Source organism: Bemisia tabaci, chromosome 1 (assembly GCF_918797505.1).
Source record: "Bemisia tabaci chromosome 1, PGI_BMITA_v3".
Classification (NCBI taxonomy): Eukaryota; Metazoa; Arthropoda; class Insecta; order Hemiptera; family Aleyrodidae; genus Bemisia; species Bemisia tabaci.
The window spans coordinates 53,015,414-53,041,711 of NC_092793.1; the positions used below are offsets into that span (position 1 = coordinate 53,015,414).

Below are 26,298 nucleotides of genomic sequence, written 5' to 3' on the forward strand. Positions count from 1 at the left end.
ATACACACGCGGCGGCGGGGCCGGCGCCTCGCCGGTCAGAGAGACGCTCGCCGGGCGCTGGGCAACGGCTGGACAGCGACTGATTAGCGGATGAGCTCGAGAATGAGCGGCGGTCGTACTACCGAACCACGTGGATAGCATCCCTCCCCCACTCCGTAAAAAATCACAATAGACCACTTCCCCTCCTCCTCGGCGGCAAGGTAGTCCAAGGTACTATATACATTTATTTACGTACGCACACATGCATACATATACACCATTCATATAAATATATATATATATCACTATATCGAGCCCTTTATTACACATGTGTCTCAGTCTGAAGCGGACAGTAATGATCCTCAAGAGAACCTACATTTCACGTCTTCGCTTCGACCGCGCGCGCGGTGCTCGTCTCTTTACGCCGTTCGAGATTTAACGCTATTTATGAATTTAAACTGCACCGACTTAGCTTTCTTCAATTCATTCCAAGCTTACAAATTTAAAAAAAAGAAAAGAAAAACTATCCTCTCCTAATTTTCCGATCCATTCATAGTGCGGAAAATTATTTGTGACTCTCCGATTTTTACGAATTAATTTCCACCGGGTGAAAAAAAAAAAAAAAAAAAAAATTACCGCCGATTTCGTCGGATCGAGCCCTCGGTTCCTTTTTTATTATTTTTATTTGTTACTAAATTGTTCGTTCTTCGTGTTTTTGTGTGTTTGTGTTTTACGATGTCGTACATTAAGAGTTTGATTCTGTACCTGCTGCACGAGGTGAGGAGTCGGGATCTGTTTATTTTTATTGCTATCCTGGCAATTTATAAGTTGGTCTCGGAGTTGAACCAGATCCGCAAGCTCCCGCCGGGCCCCTGGGGCGTACCTTTCCTCGGATACTTACCTTTTATGACAAGTGATCGGCATTTGCAGTTCTCCGACCTGGCCAAGAAGTACGGCGGCCTTTTCTCCACCAAAGTCGGCAATCAGCTCATCGTCATCATCAGCGACTATAAACTCATCAGAGAGACTTTCAGGAAGGAGGAGTACACGGGCAGGCCCAGGGACCAGCTCACCAACATCATCGAAGGCTACGGTTAGTCAACTTATTACATTATTTCCTTATTCTCAGAAATATGTCCATTTCGGCGGGAAATTTTATGAAAAATTCAGACTTGCGATTTCATTTTCAATATATTAATATTTTTTTATTTTTCAATATTTTCTCCCTCTTTCTCCTTCTCCAGCATCTCTGTGATTTGATGACAGTTTTATGATTTCTTCATGATCGCGTTTTTAACCTAAAACCGGTTTCTTTGTACTGATTTTCACCATATTTTTCCCCAAAACTATGAAATTCAATTTAGGTTTGAGAATATGATGAAATTTAATAACCGATTCAAAAATTATTCCCTCGGATACAATGAAATTTAAAAATTGATTTGGCATATATTTTACACGATTCAAATTATGTGCGCACAAATATATTAATTATGCCTCTAAAACTCGCGATTGATTTTAGTTTGGCAAGGATCGAGAATAAGGAACACTGGCTCATTTAATGAGAGCAAATGAATGACAAATAAGATAGAGGTTGTCATAATTCATGCTTTACATACTTTAACCTTATTTTTATACTTTCTGAAAGTGTTCGGTCTTTCTCAAAATGTAAGCCTAGTTTTATCTGTGCGAGTGTACTAGCGATACAAATTCGTACAACAATTTAAGTGCGGTGATCGATAGTAAAGCGAGCGTCCTAGTTTCATAATTTATAATATTACGATTATTAATATTATTAAACATTTTGCTTCTGTTCTGACGGGGATATTGACTACTGGTTTTAAATTTTTTCTCTGGTGTTTGTGAATATTTTAAGACTTATAGGTAGAGAAATTATACGTATAACTCATTTTCAATGAGAATAGTTCAGCGGCTTATGAAACGTAAGAAAAACTTTTCACCTAGACCTCCAACTTAAAAGAAATATCCTCGATGCTGAGAAAACCACATTAACTGCTCTTTATGGTGCAAAAAAAAAATTAATTTAAAAATATTATCATCCCCATCCCGACCTTGTCATTGCGGTCCAATTATCTAGTAAACATGACTCAACACGGATCTGATAACTATTCCTTGCAAAGCATTTCCGAACATTTAACGTGACTGTTTCAAGTTCGACTAGAAAGTCATGCTTTTGAGCTCCTTCTTGAAACGTGTTCGCTTCGATTTTCCACAAATTTAGATCAAGGTTTCCCAATCGCTGTATACAGACTTTAATCTTCCGAGTGGAAAAGCTAACATAACAGAAGATAAGACTATGTTCCAGATTTTCTAAGCAAATTCGCAAAGCCCCTAACGCAACGCTCTTTGCACCTAGGACTCGGCCCAGGAGAGTAGAGTGTATTGCTCCTCGTTTAAAATTCGGCTAATTTGTACGCGGTGACGCTTCAGTAAGAGCCGGTGAGCGAAAAAGACTTTCCGGTGTTAGGAATCAATTGCGGCTGTGTGGTTATGCCAGGTCGAATGTAATTAAGCTTACGAATTGATAAGTGATGTAGTCACGCGCCGTCTACACTCCTCTCGGAGATTTGTAAAAATTGACACACTTTTCACTTCATCTCCTCTGATTGAATCCCATGCTCGCGCCCTATTCGCAGAGTTGCCGAATCTTCCAGGGATACCTGAGCAAGAATAAATGATGTAATGCGGCATTATCTTAATCACGGCCTTCCAACATCTCCATCTTCGATTTTATCTTCTCTGAGAAAAACAAATCAAAATATTGCACAGAAAAGTCTCTAGAAAACTTACTCCTAAATCATAGCAGAAAAAGTTGGCCGTGAAAGAAAATAAAAGTAGTTTGGTTTCTCTTGAAAAAAATGAATAGGGCCATTGAGTGAAATTAGATGAAATATTTCAAAAAAACCTCTGAAAAAGCATTCCTTATTTCATTCATAGTTAATACTTGTCGACTAATATAGACTCAACTATAAATTTCGTTTTTAAGATGGGTCGCTCTCAGTTCTAAATACACTATAGTACTTATTCGGAAAATGTTTCTATTATGATGGAACTACTTTCCTCCTCTTAATTGTTTCACAGCGATAGCTGTTGGCCGCATTATTATTGGTTTCCAAATTTTATACTTAGATTTCCTTGCTATCTGGGTTGGTTTCATTCATTTTGGGACAGATAATGATATATTATTTCTTCCAATCAATTATCTCATACCTGATTCCGCTCAGTTACCTTAAGTTTACTTAAATGCTAGACCCATTGCTTTCTTAACCTAATGCCCCTTGAAGTATCCTTGGACATGATGAAAACTGACCTTTCCGAATAATCTTGTGGCCTACTAAGTGGTCAGTCGCCCAAGATGAACGAAATCTGTTGAGTAGTGTTTCGATATTGAAATTTCCACGAAAATCTGTCACAACAGTGATTCCTAAGAGAATGCTGTAACGCTATGATCAATCGCTGATTGTTGATTTTTTTCATTGTTTTGATGACCCATACTTTTTTGAAGTAACATCGAGATGCCACCCATCACGAATTCTCAAAGTATTCTCAAATGGTATTCGAGAGCCACCTCATCCTCGAGGAGCATTGCGTGATCTCATCCAGTAAAATGAAGAAGACAAATATTTTTTCATTTCAGAGAAAATGAGCTTGAATCATTTCGCAAATTGATAGCTACGCACATCCACCTTAAATAATCGAGACGTCAAATTTTTCAAAAAAAAGATTAGTGTGAGATTTGTCAAAGATGGAAAGTTTTTTAAGTTGTATTGCTTGAACGTGCACTTGAACGCTCCGCTCTGTAAAAATAAAAGCCGAAGTGCTATAGAGATTAACGCTTCTTACCTATGCATTTATTACATAAGTGTAATTCCTTTACAATCAAATTCCATTTATTTAAAGGATATAAATAAACTAATTTACGTCATTTAAACAAACGGCTTATCTAGATCATACAGATGAGCTAGAGTAGAGGAAACGTTCTGTTGTGTGTGAAAGTTAAAGTTCGTAATGACAACGAAAAAATTATTGCCACGAAAAAAATAATAAAAAAATTTGCGGAATAGGTATAAAGGCAACAATTTGACCCTCTTTGAAAGTTAAGCAGACAATTCGTCGCTCCTCTGACGTAAAGGCGTATCTCAATTTCGACATGAGCCCTGGAAAGCATGGAGTTAAATGGACAACAGGGTCCACGTGGAAATAGAGATACGCCCTTACGCCAGAGGGGCGACGAATTTTGCAGAGTTTTTAGGAAATTCGGTCAAATCAGCTCTGATTCTCGAAGTTGAATCAACACATTATCGGGTATATTCTAAAATAAGTTTTCCATGACGAAGAGAGGAAAAAAGACAACACTCCTTTTAAAAAACTAGGGTTTTCATCGGGATATTTCATCATTTTCCGAGCGTTAAACATAGTATTTCGAGAGATAAGATGCCCAGTCAACATGATACGCAATTTTTCACGGCTTAGTGTAAAATTTTGCCGAAATTGCATAACATTCTTCAGATGGGTTCACGATCACTTGCACTTCAGAAAGTGCATTGACGTCACGTCATGACGTCACGGTGTCAACGAATCGAAGGAATCGCGGGAAATGAGGGCAACCGAGATAAGAATTTTCAAACAGAATAAGTTCTCTTCGTTCGGTATGTGTTTGGTCAGCTTTTTGAATGGATGCGCTTCGAATAAACAAGTTTGCTGGCAGCTGTTGTCACTGACCACGCATTGGTGGTGTCCATTCGTGGGCGGAGACCAGGTGGAGTAGGAGAGTATCAAAAAGATGCACAAAACAGCGAGCGTGAAGAGAGCAATGAAGTGTTGAGAAAGTAAATAAGCTTAAAGATCTGTCACGTTGTTGTGATACTTGATTTTATTGATTCCCTGAACTACTGATGAGCTATAAACGACAGCTTCAGGTATATCTACACTGAGGAAACTGTATACATATTAAAAATGCTGCAACAGACTTTCTCGTTAAGTCAACCGGAAACCTCCTCACATCTTCATTGGACTGCTGTTTGAAAAAAGTGTAGTTTCCTGTTCTTTCAACAAGGAATTCTTGTCCGGACATATTTAACAGGAATTCGTGTGGTTCCATTCTAGTTTGTCTCACCAAGGCCGGAAAATGCGCCAGGAAGAGAGTGTCTACTTAAATACTTGTATCTTTTCTTTTTCTCTTCAAAATTTACGGATCTATAGAGCAGCGGTTGTTGCGGAGTTGCTATCTCTATACTCCGCATGCTTCTTCAGGCCGCTTCAACTCACATCGCACCACATGACCTTACATTGCAACTCAAGATGTTTGCACTTAAGTCACGCATCGCTTGACCTCTCACAACTGCCTTAGAATCTAAGAGAACGAGGAAACGGCGAAAAACCGAATTTCCGAAAAATCGAACTTTGGACTCGCTAAATATTTGAAAATCGCGCGCGCGGTGATTAAGCCGCGTGCGACGACCTCGGACCCCGTGTGAAAATTCGGATTCCTTGGTTTTATTTTGCCTCTTTTCTGCAACAAACATGGCCGTGAGGCTAGAAATGGGCGGAAGATGACGTCAGAGAGCCCGCAAGTAAACAAGAGCGAGTCGAGGAGAGGAATTCATGAATGAGTCTCTGATAGTAATTTTCTCCCTTTTCCGGTTTTCGTGTAGCGTAGTACCCCGACACTCAGGTTCAAGGTCTGCGCCGGCAGGAGTGACGTCATACACGCCGTTTATGAGTTTTATGACCTGGGTAACTAAACTCGAGTAGGCGATGAATGGAGCTGGTCTTTGAACTCGCGGGCATACGTCATAGGTGTGCTTTTCCAAAACAGCTCTTCAAACCTTGTTACGACGTCACTCGTGAAGCTTCATCGATCTTAATGCCAATATACCAGCGACGTATCAGTCTCGGTTCGTCGAATATTAGTAATCATCTCTGAATGTTAGTTTTCACAGTTTTGAAAACTGTAATCTGAGAGATGATTGGGAATGCGCTTTGGCAATAGGTTGAGTGCGCTGGTTGTGAGGAGGGGCTTTGATGATTCAACTTATGTACATATAAAAAAAAAAAAAAAAAAAAAAAAAAAAAAAAAAAAAAAAAAAAAAAAAAAAAAAAATATTATAAAATTGACCTTTCACTTTTCCAAAATTATATTGATTGATGTCATCCATCGCAATTAAAAGCAGACGATGATTGCGTCCACGCCTTTTTTTCATTAATGCATCCATTATAAATTATCGAACTAAGACGAAACCTAAAGGCACTTGGCGTTTCAACAGAAATTTTCGCTTTCCACCGCTGGATGCACCGAAAAAAATAATTTTCTTCAATAGCATCCAGGATGTCAAAACTGTGTCCGGTGACTCCTTAGTGCTGACTTGACTGTCTCCGCAGCTAAGTTCGCATTCTCAGGATGTTACACGGTAAATATGCGACGGCCGTCAAGCAGGTGCCTAGGGATTATCCGACACATTTTTGACATCCATGACGCTGTTTTAGCATTTCATTTTTTTCGGTCAGTTTCAACCCACTTAGCACCAATCGAAAACTTTCGCAACTGACCTATACGTTACTTAAAGCGAAGCTTTAAAAAGGTAAAACTGACAACCGTGGGTACCACCATGCGACCAGCTGACGGCGCGACGCCGAGTCTCCCGGTCTCTCTAGGCCAATTCGACACCAATTGGATTCGATCTACCGTGCGATCGATCCGTGTGGAATCCATCGCTATCGGATCGATAGAATCGAGGCAAGTCGATGAGCAGCGGTCCCTTGGTGTCTGGAACCGTTTCTCTGATGTGCCGCAGGTAAACGACCTTCGCTGCTACCGATTTCCACCGCGCCGCGGCTCGGCGACGCCCGAAAAAAAACGAGCCGTCAAACGCGATTATTTTGGTGTTTCCATCGACGGCAACGAACGGCCAGCAGCCGCGATTCTGACCGCTTGCTAATCAACACGCGCGTATTTGCCACCCCAGTGCTGCCACCTTCACTGTGAGACGCATGCGACACCATGGAATCGTGGTAGTCCAGTCGTGGAAGAATTCTACTCTGGCGCTTCCACCGCCCGGCAACTGAACGCAAAAATAGAAATTTTCACCCTGGAAATGTTCACTGTTAATCTAAAACATTCAATTCAAGTTTTGAACCGTGCATTGAAAGGCTCGGTCATAACAACTAGAGAAATATGTTCAATGTCGGCCGTATTACTTGGCTCACGTAACTGTACCCACGGTTCATGCGATCAAGCTTTTCCGCGACAGCCCGGTTAATGCTACAGAACTTTTTCTTTTCAAGCTCAATTTGGCTTTAAAGTTCGGCTGTATGGACCGAAATGTAGCTACGAATACCGATAAGAACAGGTACATGCACCGAAAAACGTGGTCCTTTTTGAGAAAATATCATATATATGGGGAAAGAATAAAATAAAAATCACCTGGCAACGGTCGAGACGAGAGTTTGAGCAGTCTGGACGTCGAATTACGCAACTGGTCTAACAAATATTGTCGGTACATTGACTTGTGCGATTTGGCGTCCAACGTCGATCCATCGAAATCCGACATTTCTACCGCGGTGGGCGGGAAAACGAACGAACATAGGTCTCGATTCTCGCAAGCCAGCCTGTCGCCAATTCATAAAATTGAGAGACGGCAGGGCAGGTTTCTGGCCCTTCTCTGGTTCGCGTCCATACACAACCCGAAAAGGACATTTGGACATGAACTAGCGTCGAAATCGCCGGGCCTCCAATTCAGTTGCCGCCTTTTACCAACTTCCTCTCTTCCTATCGGTCCGAGCTCTGTTTCCTCGCTGTCTGTATTTTTTGTTCCAGTGAAAAAAAGGTCGATAAAAACTTATGGCTTATCAGGTGATATACACGTCTGGAAGACTGTTTTTTTTCTTTTATTTAACCACACATGCCGTGCCTTGTAGAGTATAGAACAGACGACCTATGAAAGTAAAAAATACGCTGAGAAATAAAGATCAGTCATATGAACCGTGAGTACAGTGTTGCATATTGGCCTTATAGCTCGGTTCGTGCAACTGAGCTCATTCTACAGGCTAGTTTTGTTTGAATGATTTGTTGCATGAACCAAGGATATGATTCTTAGAACTGAGAGTATGATATGGAACGAATAGCACAGCCAATATGCATGCGACATCGTACTTGCGGTTCATATATCCGAACTTTTTTTCTCAGCGCAGGTAGATGACAAGAATGTCGACTGGGAGAAGTTCGAGGAGGTGACAAATCGGGGAAAGGTCGTGAAATTTATTCTGATTTATTGGCGACGAAAATCGTTGGAGCAGATTAGAGAGCCGCATGCGGCTTAGCGCCGCCGTTCCGGGGTTTTTGACTGTCGGCGATGATCAGTGGAGAGTCGTGAATGATCGACTATCGATATTCCACAATTTAAAACTATGGCAAAGAATCGATTTTCAAGGTTTTCGTTGCAAACACCCTGACTATCGATTCTTTTCTGTAGGTTTATATAGCAGATAAATGGATATATCGCAAAGCACGCCACGCCGGTCCCGATGATAGGCGACCGGACGATCCGCAGATGCGGTGAGCGACCGATCCAGTTTCGACAAAGCTAAAATTAGCAGGATCAGTGAAGCTATGCAGGCTGTGCTGTGGTTGGACGCACGGGCGGGGGGGGGGGGGGGCGAGAGAGGAAAATGTGTGCTAATCAGCCGGCTTTTACCCGGTCAAATTCGGGGACCGGTCGCCCGGCTCATTCTGCAAACCTGTCAGCGGTATGCGGCAGTTTACATTAATGAAATGAATCGAGATTCAATTCCGGTGGCAACTTGACGTAGAGTAGTAGTTGCTCCTCTCCGAGTATCGTTCACCCCGTGAATCGGTAGATAAAACACGTGAATCAATCGACAATTCCGTGAATCGATCGACAAATCTGTGAATCTATCAATTAACCGACTTATAGTATTCATGGCCGCGGACGCTCACAGAATGCTAAATCTCTTCATTGAGCATATTCAGGCATTTTCAAGAACTTCATTTATGTTAACGAAAATCAAGAGGATTTCCCGGGATTATGAACGCTTAAAGTAGCCCTTTCATGTGAATGCTGATGCTGATGACTATGAGATGTCTATCGATTATGGAATCCATTTAAACCCCTATCGACACCGGTGGCGTTAAAGTCTCCGAAGAAATCACAGGATTCGCATACCGGTTATGCAAAGGTTCCGTCAATTGATAAAACACTCAATTAATGTCATCATTTACATTTGGGAAAAAATTCCTCCAATTTGAAATGTTAAAAAGTGAAATCAACTCATGAAACGTGCGATAGAGAGCACTAGGTGGTCACTTTCAGATTGTGAATTCATATTAACATTCTGAAAATTGTAGGCTTCGAAATTTACTGATCCTTCCCGAAAAGATTTATGACACAATTGCGATAAATGCTGGAGGGCGTTACTTCTTTAACCTTCCCTTTCAGTGGATATGCTCCAATTTCCTAATCCGATTTCAGCTAGATATCTCAGATGATTAACGCCCCTCCTAGAAAATCTGAAACATGATGGTTTGGATAGCAAAAATCGACACCCCTTGATCAATGCAGAAATATCCTTTATTAATTTGAAATTTAAATTTCTCTACGTACAGAACATTACTTACTTCCAGCTCAAAATGCAAAATATTATAATGATGACGTATATGATACTGAAATTTAAATTTTTCTGTGAGAGAATGGAGAAAAATCATAGTGCTTACCGGTCCATAGATATCGGCGATTTTTCAATTCACCGCTGATAAAAGAGGACCCTCAACTTTGGATTCAAGCCTTGATACAATCCGATGAGGAAATGTGGACATTCTCTTTTTTTAGATGAGACTTCAAGGTGTCTAACATTTTCTAGATTAACTAGCTTTTGGCCTCAATATTGAAATTTTTCAATGGTTCGGTCTATTTTTATTATAGCTAATTTTGATTTTTGTTAAATAATAGCACGGATATATTTGATAACGGAGAGTGTTTCCCGTGTCCCTCAAACGTGGCAATACTGAATAGCAGGACAGAAGAGACAATTTATTTTAGAGACCTCGCTCTGCTATCTTCTCAACAGTGTAAAAGTCACTCTTTCACATCAAGGCTCTGATTCGCCTAACGATGACCCATGACCAAAAATATGAGCAATCGATTTAGCAATCCTTATCCAATTCGCACAAACTCGCGTATTAAAGTGCCCACCCCGACATTCATCAGTCATCATATGACGAAGTTGCTCATCAAGTTGCTCATTAATCATTATCAGGTAGAAGATATCGTTGATCTGGAAACTTAGCTTTAGCCTCATCCAATCTCAGCGCGGAAACTGTCACACAGTCAACGAGAGAGGTCGGACATGATTTTTCACTAAAACTGCAAATTTTGCTGTTTAATTCGTCGTATTTTAAATTTTAAGGAGTGTTTTCAAAAGAGAATTTTACGAGGAAACCGATGAAACCACTTTTAGAACCTCAAAGTTTTGTACGAACGAAGTTATGAGCGTTTAAAGTTTCCAAATTTTGTCCGAGCTCTCCTATCGACTTGATCCACTGTGTGTCTGTGTGCTGTCTCTAAAACATATCGACGGTGAAATTACCAAACCACGTATCTCCGTTTGCGACGTCGCAGACTTCCTGTCATACTTTATTTTTTAAATAGAAAACTACTCAACGTCAATTCGTGAAAACTTTCGTGATTTTTCCTCTTTGTGCGGAGAAAAATCTGTGAAAATTGTAAGGAATGATATTGATTTGATCTCCTTCAAAAAAATAAAATGTGAGTGGAGATTTTTAAACACCGCATACGAGATACGTGGTCTGGTAGTTTCACTGTCGATATTGTCTCTGGTGGTGAGCGATTCCTTGGACACGGCGCGAGATCGCGAAACGGCGGCGCTCGCGCTTTACGTAACGAGCGGCGCGCGGCGCGGACGGATGAGGCTCTCCGGCGGACGGCAACGGCGCAGGAGCTGTGACGTCACCGTTGTCAAATCACGCCGCGACGTCGGCGACGTCCAACGGGAAATCCGGGATATCCCTGGCGATTCGGCAGCATCGGCTCAATCACTCATTAGTTAGTTGGTCATTGCTAACTTGTCTTGCGGATCACATGACTCCCTGATGACTTGGTCTAATCCGAAACACCTCCGTTTTTTATGCTATCCTCCGTGTTTTTTGCCGACTCGGCTAGCGCCGCCCCGACGTCTTCGTGCGTCTCGGGGGCGTCCGCGCTCTCCACCGCCGCGGCCCGCCCGCCCGCCTCCAGATCCACCCGAAAATTTGACCCCGAGCCAATCCGCTTTCGCCAGGAGTCCACTCAAAAAAGTTACACGTGAGCCACTCCAACCACCAAAATTCGCTTTATCCTTGAAATATTATTATCATCTCGATGGGCGATTTCATATATGATGCAGAGGATAATCATGTTTTCAAACCCTCGTAATGAGGAACGTCTCCGGTGAAACTCGTGATAACTTCTTAGACTGGCGCTTGACGTACACTGGGTGTGGTCTTTCCATCACGAGTGCCAAAATTCCGCGCAGAGACCGGATGGCAGCGTTACGTAAAAAGCGATATAAGGTGAAGAGTAATGGATTTTAGTTATTACGTGGGAATCCCAGCAATCCATATTCACAGCCAGCAGGGTCAGGCACATCCACTGGTGATGCCTACCATGTAAACAATCTTCTAGTCAGGCTGCATTTGTGAGCTTACTATCGGCCAAAAGCGCAGTATCCCCTAACGGAACAAATGCATGTGGAATTCAATATTCGATAGTTTCATTTACGGGAGAAAGTCTAGTTCCGGCTCGGTTTATGTTAGACACCGAAAATTTTTCTGTTCGGATGACCGAAAAATTTGTGATGGGAACCAAACTTCGCGTATATGGACCAAATTCCGGTTTCGGCGACCAAAAACCTTTGTCAGCCGAGCTGAAAAACATTGGTGTCCAATTTGAGCAGATCTCTTTCTTTGTGCCATCGCCTGGGCCTCGCGGAGAAAGAAAAACTTGAATACCCGAACTAGGCGAGAGTTCAATTTATTATCCCGGGAAAATATAATCCCGCGCTTATGAGCGCTAGGACGATGGCGAAAAGTAATCTTATTTTTGGTAACTCTAGGCTGAAATCATTTTCATTTTTAAAGATACGGAATGGATATTGACACTCACTCAACTTCTCTAATCATTCCCGAAACTGTCATTTAGGTATCACTAGTGTCTATTAGAACTCGAGTGCACTGGAGAACAAGCAGTGAACTCCAACACAATGTGTTGATAAGGCGCGTCATTAACTCGCACATATCAACCCCTTTAGTTTTCATTTACAGAGATTTCAAAAAAGGCAAGCAGCACAACAAGAGAATTCACGATCCAACACTGCAAGGTCAACGACGCACCTTGACGAGACCGTGTATTGTGAATCTAGAAAGCTATTCGAACAAATTTAAGTTTTTTGATCCGCCTCAAGCAAAATCTTATCAGATTCTTGAAGGAAAGTGCTACGGAAAAATTTAAGCGAAGAAAGGAAAAATTCTGTCGAATTCCTAGAAGATAAAGTCGATTTAAAGGTATTTTGGGGCTAAAATACCCAAATCACCGGTATTATAAATCCCGTTATATTATTGAAAAGAAATTGATCGATATAAATGCAATTGTATTAAATATGTCTTGATTTTGTTATTTTAAACGTCTTTTCATGCAAAGAAGCTCAACCATGTCCATGCTTTATTCATTCATGAATTGAAAGTAAGCAATCCACATCCCGAAAATCTACCGATTTGCCGTAAAAAATCGCAGAAACTTGATATACCAGGTCGATGTACCCACTCTTTGAATTTACCAATCAATTTAGTGAGTGCACGTAGGTATGTGAAAGTCAAAATGCTATAGTCATTTTGGGTGCATTCATTTTTCATGAAACAATTGTAAGTAATTTCAATCCCGAAAAACCATAAATTTTCCGTATAAAATCGAAAAAATCAAAATATGTCGACTCCCTGACGTGAAAATTGAATTCTACGTGTGAAAATACTTATGTATCGATATGCTGAACAGAATGCCCGCCTCTCCTCGTAATGTACAAACCGTTCCTATACTCATCTTAAAATTGTTCTCAGAGCTTTGTGTTATTATCAGCTTCCATTTAAACCCCGGTTTGATGGCCGAATCGGCTGCCCAAAAAGCAAGCCATTTTTGAAGGGCTCTATGAGAAATTCGTGATATTATCAGCTCTCAGGAAATCACCTCATGGGTAAAATTGCTGATATAAATCGAGTGCTTAAAATAATCGTATTCAAGAAACTAAGGCATTAAACTATGGAGTCAATTTCGTTTTAATAATATAACGGGATTTACTTGTCTTCAGGTCAAAACTCATACAAGGAAGCCCCTTGCAAGAGGCTAATTTTTTGTAATTTCACTCAATTTTTTCTCCTTTTTATAATTGAATTGCTTGTCACATTCTGAGGTCAATCATATTAAATTGTAATTTATACATTTCCCCCCCCCCTTCATTTTATTTTTTGTTTGGAGAAGTTTTGTTGATTTCTTCGGATTTCGAATACTGTAACTTCTCTTCTATTTGGCCGATTTTTATGAATGAGACCTCTTTTAATTCGTGTTTTAACGGAGAGTAAGGAAAAAATTGCTAAAAACTCGCGAAACAATTTTTTTTGAAAATTGGACGAATCCTAGCGTGACGGTGAAATGGTTAATGAAGCGTAAGTAATTGGGCGAGGGGCTGAGGATCCCGGCATCGCTTGGCAACCGTCATTAGCTATTGTTCGTCGAGACGCCGACGCAGTGAGCAGGAGCGTGGGAAAGAGAGGGGTAAGTGGATTCCTGTATGAGCCACGTTTAGCTAATGGTGAGATATTTGACTTAAGTGACTTAAGTAGGAGGAAGACAAAATTCATCCACAGATAAGCGGAGTAGTGCGTTGGACAAAATTAGTGGGTCTAATGAATCGGGTTTTTATTGCTTATTCTCGGCTCCGCTCTGATAAACGATATCAGCATTGAAGAAGTACGTACTCAAGCGCCGCCTTATCGAAGTATTAGAATATAGGTTAAACATTGCGCGCCAAGTCAGGTCAATCAACTTTGTCTGGCCGATTCGCATTCGCGACATTGCTTCTGAATCCATCGAAGTGAATTCATTCGACTGGACAAGTAAAGACAGATCCCCTATCTTTGCCCACAGATTTTCCCGATTAGTTGTCATGTATTGTCCGATTAATTTGCATGTATTGTCCAACTCAACATAGTCATCTGGTCTCCAGTTATGTGACCAAAATAAAATTTGAGTATGATCTTGTCAATTGGACTATATTTTGCGATTAATCATTTCTTGCTCATTTTAGGAATAAAATATTATGTCATCAGTTTCCTTTTGCAAATAGGTGATTTTGTGAGCCGTACATGTTAGTTCCTCATTGAGAGATACTATCCAATTTATCTGCAGATACGGCTAACAATGCTAACATCGTCATCTCCACCTTTTTATGTACCGTGCAGATTTTCTCGGGAAGGCTTAAAATTTCAAACGCGTAGATCAATCAGCAAAATTAGGTTTAAAAATTATAACTTCGCTCAGTTTATTTTATGCTTTTTAAAAAAATTAATTTTCGCCCTTACAAAATGGTTAATCAACATTTTGATATGGAGTCCCCTTAGGGTCAATGACAGACTGCGGGAACGCTCTTCATACGATAAATTTTTATTCATTCTTTTTCCAGCTTTTACAATTAACTTTGAATTGTTGGCAATTCAAGAAATTTCAAGATTTTGATATTTTTGCGCAGGTGTTATCAATTGTGATGGAAGGCTGTGGAAAAATCAAAGAAAATTCTTGCATTCGCACCTTCGATCGTTCGGAATGACCTGCATGGGAAAAGGCAAGCAAAATATGCAACTCAGGATTATGGTAAGTTAACAAATTACTAATCATTTGAACATGCCGAAATTTCATTCCAAGTTCATTTCCAAGAATTTTCAGGTATGGATGTAATTTTTCTATGGATGAAGAATTTACAATCTGATGAAGTGTGACAATAACCACCTGATCTCATGGAAGCTTGGGCATGATTTAACAGGATATCTCACCAGGGTTGTTCGTTTGCTTAACACTTTTAAATGCCTACGGCACTAACATAACAAAATATGATCGATTTTTAACTTATGATGAGATAACGAATGAACGGCAAACTCTGTAACCGGCTTTGCAATAAAACAATGGTGAAGTTGTGGTATTGCCTGAACAGCAAGGGCTTATGTGGTAAAATGCTCACTAGCCATTCTGCTTTCACGATGGGAATGTTGCACACATAGAGACAAACGGAAGAAAACAATTTCAAATTTGAAATTTAAGTACCTCCGGTTTCTTACTTCTTAGTACTCTAGCACTTGGGTAAATTGATCTGACTTTTCGAAAAGAGACTCATTTGAATAATATTGTTGCAATGAAAATGTAGCACCGAGAAATTATCATTCAAATTTGGCGACGTGCATCGACGCGCATTATTAGATTCCTTCACGAGGTGGTGCTCTCAGGTTTCCTGAGAGAATTATTCGCGGATAAATTGCAGCCATGCATTGATCGACACCGGAGAAATAATCAGCGAGGTCAAATTTTTGCTATCTTTGATGTCAGAACTGAAGCGGATAACCGCAATTAGCATACTTAACCTGTCAGAAATGAAGAGGTTAAATGGCTGCAGAATACTGGCTTGCTCTTGCAATGAAAGATAAAGCCACTAAATTGATTAACCAGAGAAATATTGAGTATAGTGCTGCTTCTATATCGTTTGTTTCTGTCTGCCGAGATCCATTTAACTCAGTTTCCTTCACGTAAAAGCAACAAACATCCAACCAATAACAGCTGAAAATGAGCTTTAGAAATAACACTGACCTGAGTAGTATGTAGCATCGATTGCGATTATAAGGTTAATAAAATTTCTGTACCAAGGTGTCGTATATGTTGCCTATTCACTGATTAAAGGGGCTCCCTATATTGAAATTTACCGCTAAACATAAATGAGTTCAACTTTTGTTTGCCCTGCAAATTGCCTACCATTCTAACACATGGAACTCATTAGATGAGTTCCTAAGCTCTGATTCCATTTAAGTGACTTGGAGTCTTTAGAAATCGAGTGACGTCAAACGATTAGGTGACCAAAAACCAGAATCTGGCGAAGGAGACATCTGTTTCTGAATACGCGCTGCCGAATTTTATATGAAAATCGGTCGCGAAGATGTCCTCCTGCGGCCGGCGCAGCGTACCTGCTCTTCTGTCGCCGTTTTCTTCCAATAATTTTAACTCGCTTGCGTACCAAACCGGATCCATATTTGAATTTAAATCAGTGTCGATGATTCAAATGCTTGCTTTTTAAAAAAAGGATTTTTGATACAGGGAAATATCTGAAAATTTGAGACTAATTTTCACTTTATAAAATCTAAGTTTGAAAAATAGCATCAGACAAGACCTACAATCAAGGGTCCGTCAAAATAAAAAGTTTTAATTATCTTATGTGTCTAGAAGAGAGGTACCTTTGAAGAACTGTAGTTCATCGTTGGATCATGAAAAACGAGTCTCATATTTTTTCAAGACGTAGGTTTTGCTATTGATATACCTCTATCGATTGCTTATGTTAGGTTGGTTCTTGATAGAAACCTAGAAAACGAAAAAACGAGAGCCAGTCATGCATGACTCACAATCAGTGGCTCAAGGCTCATGGCCTTTGCATACGCCCTCATCGCCACGCTGGCTCATGTTTCAGACTTGAGCTGTTGTTCATTTTTCAAAGGCGTAACATTTTCATTGCTCAATTCTGGAAAGCCTCGGTGAAAATCATAGAGAACATTTTATACATCATATCCTTCAAATGCTAGAAATCTTTATCGACCGGAGTGTTGGCAGAGAGAAACAGCTTCTCTGAGCCTTCCTTCGTTCATGGATTGCGGAGTCCTTCCATTATTTTTAATGATACGGGAAGATTAGGTTAGGTTAGGTTAGGGGGTTCCAGTTTCTTGTGGTTCGGCAAAATGGAAAAACGCAGTGTACGAGATTAAATAATCTTTTCATATTTTTTTGTAATAATTGTCTAAATGATGGAACTAAAATATTCACATTGCTGTAAGTTGAGATTATATTTAATATTTGTGATGGGATCCTAACCAGTTTAACCCGTGGTCAAAGCACGTCTGGATCTAGTTTACAAATGAACATAACGGAATGGTTATAGCTCCTAACCAATTAATAATTTCAGAGGCCCAAAAATCGCGTGTACTATTTCCATTCTCACGAGTTCTGTGAGGACCTCAAAGACAATGTATCATCTGGAATTTAAAATGTTCACAAATTAAAATGAAAAAAAAAGAGACACATTGAGAAAAATTATATTTTATGGAAGTATCGGGGCAAGACATTGAAAAAAGAACCGCCAAACTCTTGATTTTTGGGGGAAAATTTTCTGAACCTTTCGACGAACTTTCCTGTTGAGTAATTTTCCACGACGCATTGATAAAATAATCAATGAGAGCGAAAATTCAACTGTTTCTTTACATTCCGCACGCTTGCTATATCTTTTTGGCGATGGGTCCTCGATGCAACCGAGGTGCTGGTCAGTCGCAACGTGATATGTCATTTTCCGAGGTCGTAACTAATGTGATTTCGTCTGGATGTGTTTCAGAGAGAGGTTAACGTGTTTTTGAGGAATTTATGTCGCAGCGAAGGGAATCCTTTGGACTTGAACTCGCCCCTGGCCCTCAGTGCGAGCAACGTTATCTGCTCCATTATCATGAACATTCGATTCCATCTGAACGACCCCCGGTTTCAGCGCTACACCCACCTCATCGAGGAAGGCTTCAAACTCTTCGGTGGAGTCATGCAGTACGTCAACTTCATCCCCATTCTTGGATATTTACCGGGACAACAGAAAACGAAGCAAAAGATTGAAGCTGTAAGTATAAACGCACGTTACGGGGATGTCAAAAATTATTCGATAAGTATTGAATCAGAAGAATGAGAGACTTGATGTAATTACTTAGCTCTAATTAGTTACAAACTATAATTCTTTCAATTATGGATAGTTCCTGGAAAAACAGTCAATTTTCCTTGCCGTCCTTGAGCCTCTACAGCGAAAGAAGAAAATTGTAGATCATTATTAAATCGTTAACTGGTGGTCTTGTCGCCTGCTATATATATCATATACTATGTAATACAAAATCATAAGAATAACGCGTAGTGCTTAACGCCCCAGGTGCGAAACACTTGGGGAATGGGAGTGTGGAAGGTGGTCAGGGGTGCACATCCTACTTCCGCTGCCAGGGTACAGAAGGGATGAAAAAAAAGTACAGCGTGCGCAAATCTGCGAAATAATTCAGTCAACGTTTATTTCACGTGACATCTGTTTTTATTCGTTGTGCGTTAAAATAACGCCAATCTCTGGGTTAGTAAAATGATCGATAATCTGATGATTTTTTTTGTTGCAGAACCGAGCTGAGATGGCTCAATTTTTTGAAGAAATAGTCCAAGAGCACCGGAAAACTTTCGACAATGGCAATATCAGGGATGTTGTAGATGCTTACCTGCAAGAAATCGAGGTGGCAGAAGAAGAAGGTCGCACCGACGAGCTCTTTGAGGGCAAGGTCAGTTTAAATTATCTCTTCTTCACCCTGGATGTAAACTTTTTAGACCTTAAAATCTTGCTCTAATTGCATGGATAAAGTTGCACTTAATTTTAAACTTTCGTCGCTTAGATCTCTTAAAACATCCTCGACTGGAAATTTCAAACGAAGAAAAGACTTGAAAAATATACACCTTACTTTACTGTTAAGTTTTTGGAAGAGAATGAGCGGGCTAGACATTTTGGGAGGACATTTCTTGAACTAGTTGGATTTAGCATGTCCGTACTGTGGACCATGTTTAACAGCACCTCGACGTTTATCAGTCATTATTTGGCGAATTTTATGCTCAACAAGTTGCGCATGAATCATTTCTGGACGAAAAATTGCGTTGACCTCCGAGCTTAATAGCCTTTGCTCCTCCCGATTTCATTCATTGCTGGGGTTGTTGATGTGAGGTTTCTAAAACATATTGAGTTTAATGAGTTTAGTTTAACAGCAAATAATCGATTTTTCTCTATTTTAATCATTAGCCTTTTCATATGATTTTTATCCCTGATTATTTATTTTCTGTGTTGCTCGCAGGACCATAACCGACAGATGCACCAGATCATCGGCGATCTATTTACAGCGGGAATGGAGACGGTGAAGACGACGCTGCAATGGGCTGTCGTATTTATGCTGCACCACCCGGAGATCGCCAAGCAAGTCCAAGAGGAGCTTGACCAAGTCGTCGGCCGACACAGGCTTCCAAACCTCCAAGATCTGCCTTTCCTTCCTTTCACCGAGTCCACCCTCCTGGAGGTTCTCCGCCGTTCTAGTATCGTCCCTCTTGGCACGCCCCATGCAGTTACCAGGTGAGCCTCCACCGATTTTAGATTCTCAAGGTGAAATGTAAAGTTCCAGAAACCCTTGTCCGAAGAAGTAGATTAGCTCCGTATCAAGGGCTCGTGTCATGGTGGTGGGGTCCTCTAAAAAACATCCAGTTTGACAAACAATATTCAAGTGTAACTTTGGAGACTTGAACGCATGGGTAGAAAAGAGCAACATTTCGCATTTGGCGAAAGATTATAGAATCTGTCTGAAAACTATCAAGACCTATAGTGAAATTAAAACTTCACGATTATACGAAAAGTACTTTTGTTGAAAATCCAGTAAATTTTACTCTCCGGGCCCTCATAAATTCAAATCTCTAAAAATATTTTGGAAATTAAAACTTCTCCATTGCTGTTACTCTCCCTTTCTGTTGAAACGAATTATTTGACGTCTGTAACGCCTTTTCTCCTTGTTTCATTCAACAGAGATGTGCAGCTCAATGGATACACAATTCCTAAAGACACCCAAGTGGTTCCGTTGCTCCACGCCGTACACATGGATCCTGACCTATGGGAGTCTCCTGAAAAATTCATGCCGACCCGATTCTTAAACTCTGAGGGCAAAGTCACAAAACCAGAGTATTTCCTGCCTTTCGGAGTTGGTAAGTGTTTTACCATCATTTATGCAGCGCTTTGAATCCCTACCCAACTCCCTCCACCAGTTCATCTATTTATTGATTTCTCAACATCCAAACCTGGATTTATTCTTGGGGCTTACATGTAGGAGAGTGGAAAGAGCAAATGAATCCGCAAAACAAGCTGAAATTCAAGATCAGTGTGAGTCAAAACGTCCTATGATTTGATATTGAAGAAACTAAGAGATCTGGGGAGGAAATAAGGGAGCTTGGAGTGAGCTGGCGTCACGAAAAGTTGCTTTCGGTGGAGCACATTTACATGTTACTCTCTTTGCAGTATGGCAACGTGGGTTTCTGAACGACGGTTACCCTGAATTTGCCATGCGTCAATAGTCTTAGTGACAATGGGACAGATTAAGGTGACTCTCCGTTCTGGCGGAGCGTTGCCATTGTCTCTCTTTTTAGGGAGTTCGTCGAGTGGTCCAGCTCCTCTCTTATATCGATTTTTAGATCGTGACAATCCGCTACTGCTGCGAGATAGCCACCGTGCCGCACCGCGCAGCACCGTACCCGCGTCGTCGAGACGGTGCCAACGGCTTGACTTAAAAAAGAGAAGAAATCTTTTGCAACGTTTCTTTCAATTAATGATTTCCTTGTGAATAACCGACCTGACCACCTACCTACCTTTTCCTAATACTTGCCTTGGAGCGACGATCAAACTGACTCAATCAGCAGGCCACGCGCTGCTGCCAAGTGGTTGAGGAAATTTCCTTATTTCCTTCCTTGGTTGCCTAAGTGTGATTGTGCCCAAAAATCACTCGCGTGCTTTCATATAATCTTCGGTACAAACCAAGCAACCGCATTTACTTCGTAACTTTGAGACAAAAGGAAAAATGAGAACTTATACAAAATGCCGCTGCAAGTAGTTAATAAGATTCATTTGATTTTGAATTGAAATGAGTTGCAATACTACAATATTTACAGTTGAATGATTTTCCTATATGTATAATTTTTCCAGATAGACGCATACATATTGAACGGAATGTAGAAGTACGTCTATAATAAATTACAAGATTCAAATGAATGATATGTCCCCCCCCCCCTTTCCCCCACCACGAAAAAAAGATATCATGTGCTCGATTGGGCAACAGAGCTGCTTACCTACTTTTGGAAAATCGACCCACGAGAAATTGATACTGTGCCTACCTTGATAAATTGGCATCTAACAAACCTCGGATTTTATTACTTGCTCTGCCTACTTATAGTTGCTTCCAGTGCGAATAAAAGAGCTCAACTATCGAATAAAAACTCAGAAAAATACGTGACAATTTGCATTGACACTTGCATAATTTGTGATGTGCTTTTGTGTTTCAGGGCGGAGAATGTGTCTTGGAGAGGTTTTAGCAAAGATGGAGATATTTTTGTACTTCACATCTTTGCTGCACGTATTTGATATTAGTGTTCCTGAGGGCAAAGAACTTCCTAATCTTAAAGGCTTTTCCGGTGTTACCATTACTCCTGAGTCTTTTGAGGTAAAAATACAATTATTTCTTCCTCCTTCCTCTTTAATGTTCACACTTACTGAAAACGAGGGAAGGCAGGGTAAGATGACAGAAACCTAAGTAAAAGCAAAGAGTTTGACCAAAATACTGATAACCAGATGACACGGTATCGGAAAGACCACATGTGACCAGAGAGTGCTCTTTTGGTCACCGGCTGTGGCTACTGTTTTCTTCTCCTTTCTTTTCCTTGTAGACAGTTTAATTAGTATTAGCAAAAATATAATGACTGAGGTACCCTCACGAATGGGATGATTTTATTTTGTTTTTTTTTTGGGGGGGGGGGGTGAGGGGGCGGAGATTGCCTCCTCCTAAAACGCCCAAGGAGCAAGAAGCTTGATGCCTATCTTATACGGCATTGACGGAGCCAAAAACGACAAAATTGACCTCATTTTCAGTTTAAGAACTTGCGCTACCGGACAAAATACAACGATCTGAATAAATTTACATGCATTTAGGAGATAAAAGAGAGACAAAAAGGGTCATAATAATGGTACACGGCAGAGACATGAGAGTTGAACACGGACTCATGTTCACTGCTTATAGGCGTCGAAATGATCAGGATAAGACTTGAGCTGGCTACGGCGCTTGACTAAAATGGTTCAAGATAGTGTATGATCGACTCATCATGGTCTCAACGCACATACTGTTTCTCTGGCTTTCAATTATCTCCATCACATTGATTTTTCTCTCAAATCGCCGCTTTCAAAAAATTGTGAGTCCCTGTTGCTCTATGATTCTAATAGAGAATAATCAATTTTTGTTCCAGGTTTGCTTGACTCAAAGGCCACTGGAGAACCGAGATTTCGAGTTCATGAGTGACGAGCCCTCTCATTTTAGGAGTACTGGCTCTCACTAAGCGAAGTCCTGTTTTATTATTTTTTGCAGTCAGTATTTTTAAATAAGTAATTTATTTAATTTATTTCTCATGTTGTCGTTAGATTTTAAATGCAGTTGACACGTATTTCCCTATCGAGAGAGAATCGGAGAATTATTTTCCATGAAATATTCTTTATTTAAAAAATCTATTTCCGGCTTCATTATGTTTTTTCAAAAGAAGCTTATTGTTATACTATTAATTTCTTTTAAAGACAATTGACCCACAACAATAGAACATATTTTTTTGGAGTTTCTAAGCAAACCCTGGCTGAGAACCTAAATTACTCCAAAATAATCAAAAAGAAACTAAGGAGACAGTGTCTTCTATTCCTTTTTTAATTAATCCATTGACTTTTGAAAAAAACAAGAATTCAGAAATTCGTATTTTCTTTCGATGAGGTAGTTCAGCGTTGCATATTGTATGTATAATTATGTTAATTACAAAAAAAAGTTCCTGAAATATACCAATAAGTTGTACATGATGTAAAGATCCTTACGATAAGTCAAAAATATGGGTAACCAATTTTAATGATTGTTGATAGAGACGTTGGAAATTTCGTCGGACTGTACCATTTGAACTTTTAAAAACTTCATGTATTACCATTTGGATTAAGTTTTTACCAACGGTTTTAATTCAACGATATTTTTTTATGTATTGTTTAAGAAGGTTTGAGTTTTCCTATCACTCATATTGTTATGAGATTACGTTTCAAGACACGCGTGCTGTGGAAAAAATTGTCAAATTGTCATCTCAAAAAGTAAATTTCAGAAAGTGGGTAAAATGAGTTGAGAACTGAAGATTGATTATTTCAACTAATCCCTAGTGCGGCTCTATGTAATTTCATAACTGTTCTTAATTTATGTCGTCCAAAACTGATCAATTTCAATTTGGCAGTTGAGCAATTTTTCCCAGCACCTTACTTGAGCGACCATGGCTATATTTATTAGTGACGATGGTATCATTTCCCATCAAAAAGTTTCCACATGAAAATTAGCGTCTCTTTATCGTTAGCAATAAAAATTGCGCTTTGTGTTACACATTGCCATTGACTTTGCCGTAGATTAAACGCGAAAGCACACTCGATCCAATATATAAGCGAGAGATATTTAGTGCGAAGTCCTCAGTGCGTTAAAAAGTTCAACTGACCAATTAGGGACTGGGAAAAATGAATTATCTTTAAGTTTAGTTCCACGTCACTAACTAAATTGTGATGCCACTATTGGTGTTTCCACTTAAGGTTTCAAGTTCCTAGGGGTGAGAATCTATCTTAGATCCACGACACACAAAGTCATGTTAACGGAACGCAGTAAACAGACGCTCGAAACAAAGAAACTATTGACAAAAAACAAAAAAAAATAAAAGATATGTTCAATTACTTTTCTGTGTTGGAATAAAAGTTCAAAAATTGAAAAGTGTATTTTAAAAGATTTGAGTTGGAAAAGAAAAATTAGAGGTGATGACTAGAGAAGAAACATTTCATAACATGTCCACTATGGTTGTTCACAACTCACTGTCAAAGTACTTTTATCTTTGCACCTGAAAGTAAATACAAATCGTAGGTGTCCTTCTGAATAATTTTGCACTGTGAGTGGCACAGAAAACCAGCTTTTTGCACAGCACTTTCGAAATTATCGCTGAAATTCACCGCCCATACAGTATACGATAATTTATTAGATATTTAAGTGAATGGTAAACCTTGTAAATACATGTGTATATTTTCAATTCATTATTGCCATGGCTGTGTGGAAGAAACTAGTTTCAGGTCATCCCATTCCTGACGCTGCGATCGAACATTATACTCAAACCTGTTTAAAGGAAAAGGAAGTCTAATTTTCTGTTTTTTTTTTTTTTTTTTTTTTTTTTTTTTTTTAAATATATCCACCCTTGATTTCCTTGACGAGGAGGTGCTTTTTTCTGAACGTGTATATATGTACTTACTTCCTAGCTGTTAAACTCAATGCATTTATTCCCTGAGCTGAAGTCAAGATTCGTTTCTCTAGTGAATTATCAAAAACAAATAATCCATAGCAGGATTCAGGTGCCATCTAATTCCTAAAATTATGTGCCTTAATAATAAACGGCTCGCAAATATTGACCGATGTAATTCATCGCTAGCCTCAGTGGGATGCCTGGATTTGAGTAAGCTCATGCTGAAACCGCTTAACTGTGTACGTGTGAAACCTCACGCTGTATCTGCGTTAGTTGATTTATTTGCTGATTTCTCTCTTTTATATGTACGTTATTTTCATGTTAAACGATGAACTAACGCACGTTCTTATTTCTAATTCTTAGTTATACTTTTTTTTAAAATGTGTTCATTAACATAAGAAAATCATTGCATGCGATTTATATCGTACGTCCTATTCCAAACTGTCCATGTTTACTCACATTGAGCATACTCGTAAAGTATTATTACAATTGTATTTAGCCGGAATGATGTTTCACACTGGATGTATGCATGCGTTATGCGTGTATAGCCTGCATGATTAAAGTCTTTAGTGTGTAAAAAGCGCAATCTACACAACCTTAACTAGCACCTTGAGATTTGTTTACAAATTTACTGGTTATTTGAATCTCATTAATGAGGATTGTAATTCATCATCATTTATTTGTCAAAAGAGGAAAATAGCGCTTTACATGATCACGTTCCTAGCGCAAGCCTGAACGGCAACTCAACTAATAAACATATGTGTTTGTTTACGATGACACTAAAAAGTTTCCGAAGGAAGTTGCGGTAAACATTAATTGTTAATGAGTTAAAGATTCACCTTCAATATACCTACATGAACTCTAAATCTAAGTGTATCACTTTCGATACATTAAGTTTATTACCTCCGCTTCATTTTTTAATACAACCGCACCCGGTGATACAAAGTTGCTCTCAATGAAGGAGCGATTTCATGCTGCTAGGAATTTATTATGCGATATTCATTACACTGTGATTATTGTACATGAATAGTTCGTAAGACCTGTAAATGTGATGTTCAAATGTTGTAGTAATTAGTTTTGTTTTTGTGCGATGGGTGATTTCCACCAATATTCGTTTATGTTTTGTGTTTTGGCATTCATTGCCAAAAAATGATAAAATACTCAGTAAAAAGAGAAAAAAAGAATCGTAAAATAAATGTGAATTGAAATCAATCAAATTGTTTTAATAATTTTTTTGTTTTTGCCTTTCACCTTATTCAACTTCTACCGTCTGTCGTCATTATTAACTAGAGAGCTTGGATTAACCAGGTTGGAGGTTTTTTGTTGGTCTTCCAAGAAACTGTTTCCGTATTCCTCGAAACCGGTAAATTCAAAATTTGGTGTTTAACTGTAAAGAATTATAATATTTCCTTAAAAATCCTGGAAGAAAGGAATGCAAAAAATATCCATTCCCTAGTAGAGCGAAAAGCTGATTGCAAAGTGCAAAATGCAGTGAACTCAGCGTGTACCTAACCAACTGGTGATGATAGCTGGCCATGATAATGTATTTTTATGCACCAAAAACGTCATGTGCTTTGATCTTTTTGTTTAATTTAATGGTATTTTTAATGGTCATTCAATCTCAAACTCAATAAAGCACCATTTACCTTGAAAACAGCAAAAAATGAGATTAACTTTAAAAATGAACACCTGAAATTATAGAACCGTGCATTCTTCTCTCATACGCTGACAAAAAGAAGTCGAATTGAGGGAAAATATGTGACTGGAATATCTCAAAAGAAAAAAGATGCTTAAAAGATCTAAGATCTCACTGAAGTTTGATTGGAGAGAAGTTTTATCAATTTTTTCACTTATC

The 26,298-nt window shown here is 39.5% G+C and overlaps 1 protein-coding gene across 1 annotated transcript; it reads left to right on the forward strand.

Annotated features, from left to right (window-relative positions):
• The first annotated feature begins 270 nt into the window (after nucleotides 1-270).
• Nucleotides 271-25,660, forward strand: Cyp18a1 (Cytochrome P450 18a1). Its single transcript, XM_019062718.2, has 8 exons — nucleotides 271-1,072; nucleotides 14,806-14,927; nucleotides 17,692-17,961; nucleotides 18,494-18,649; nucleotides 19,211-19,482; nucleotides 19,927-20,102; nucleotides 21,450-21,607; nucleotides 22,404-25,660. Exons 1-8 carry the CDS (start codon nucleotides 715-717, stop codon nucleotides 22,491-22,493), a joined length of 1,602 nt encoding a protein of 533 aa, XP_018918263.2. The 5' UTR covers nucleotides 271-714; the 3' UTR covers nucleotides 22,494-25,660.
• Nucleotides 25,661-26,298: the final 638 nt, after the last annotated feature.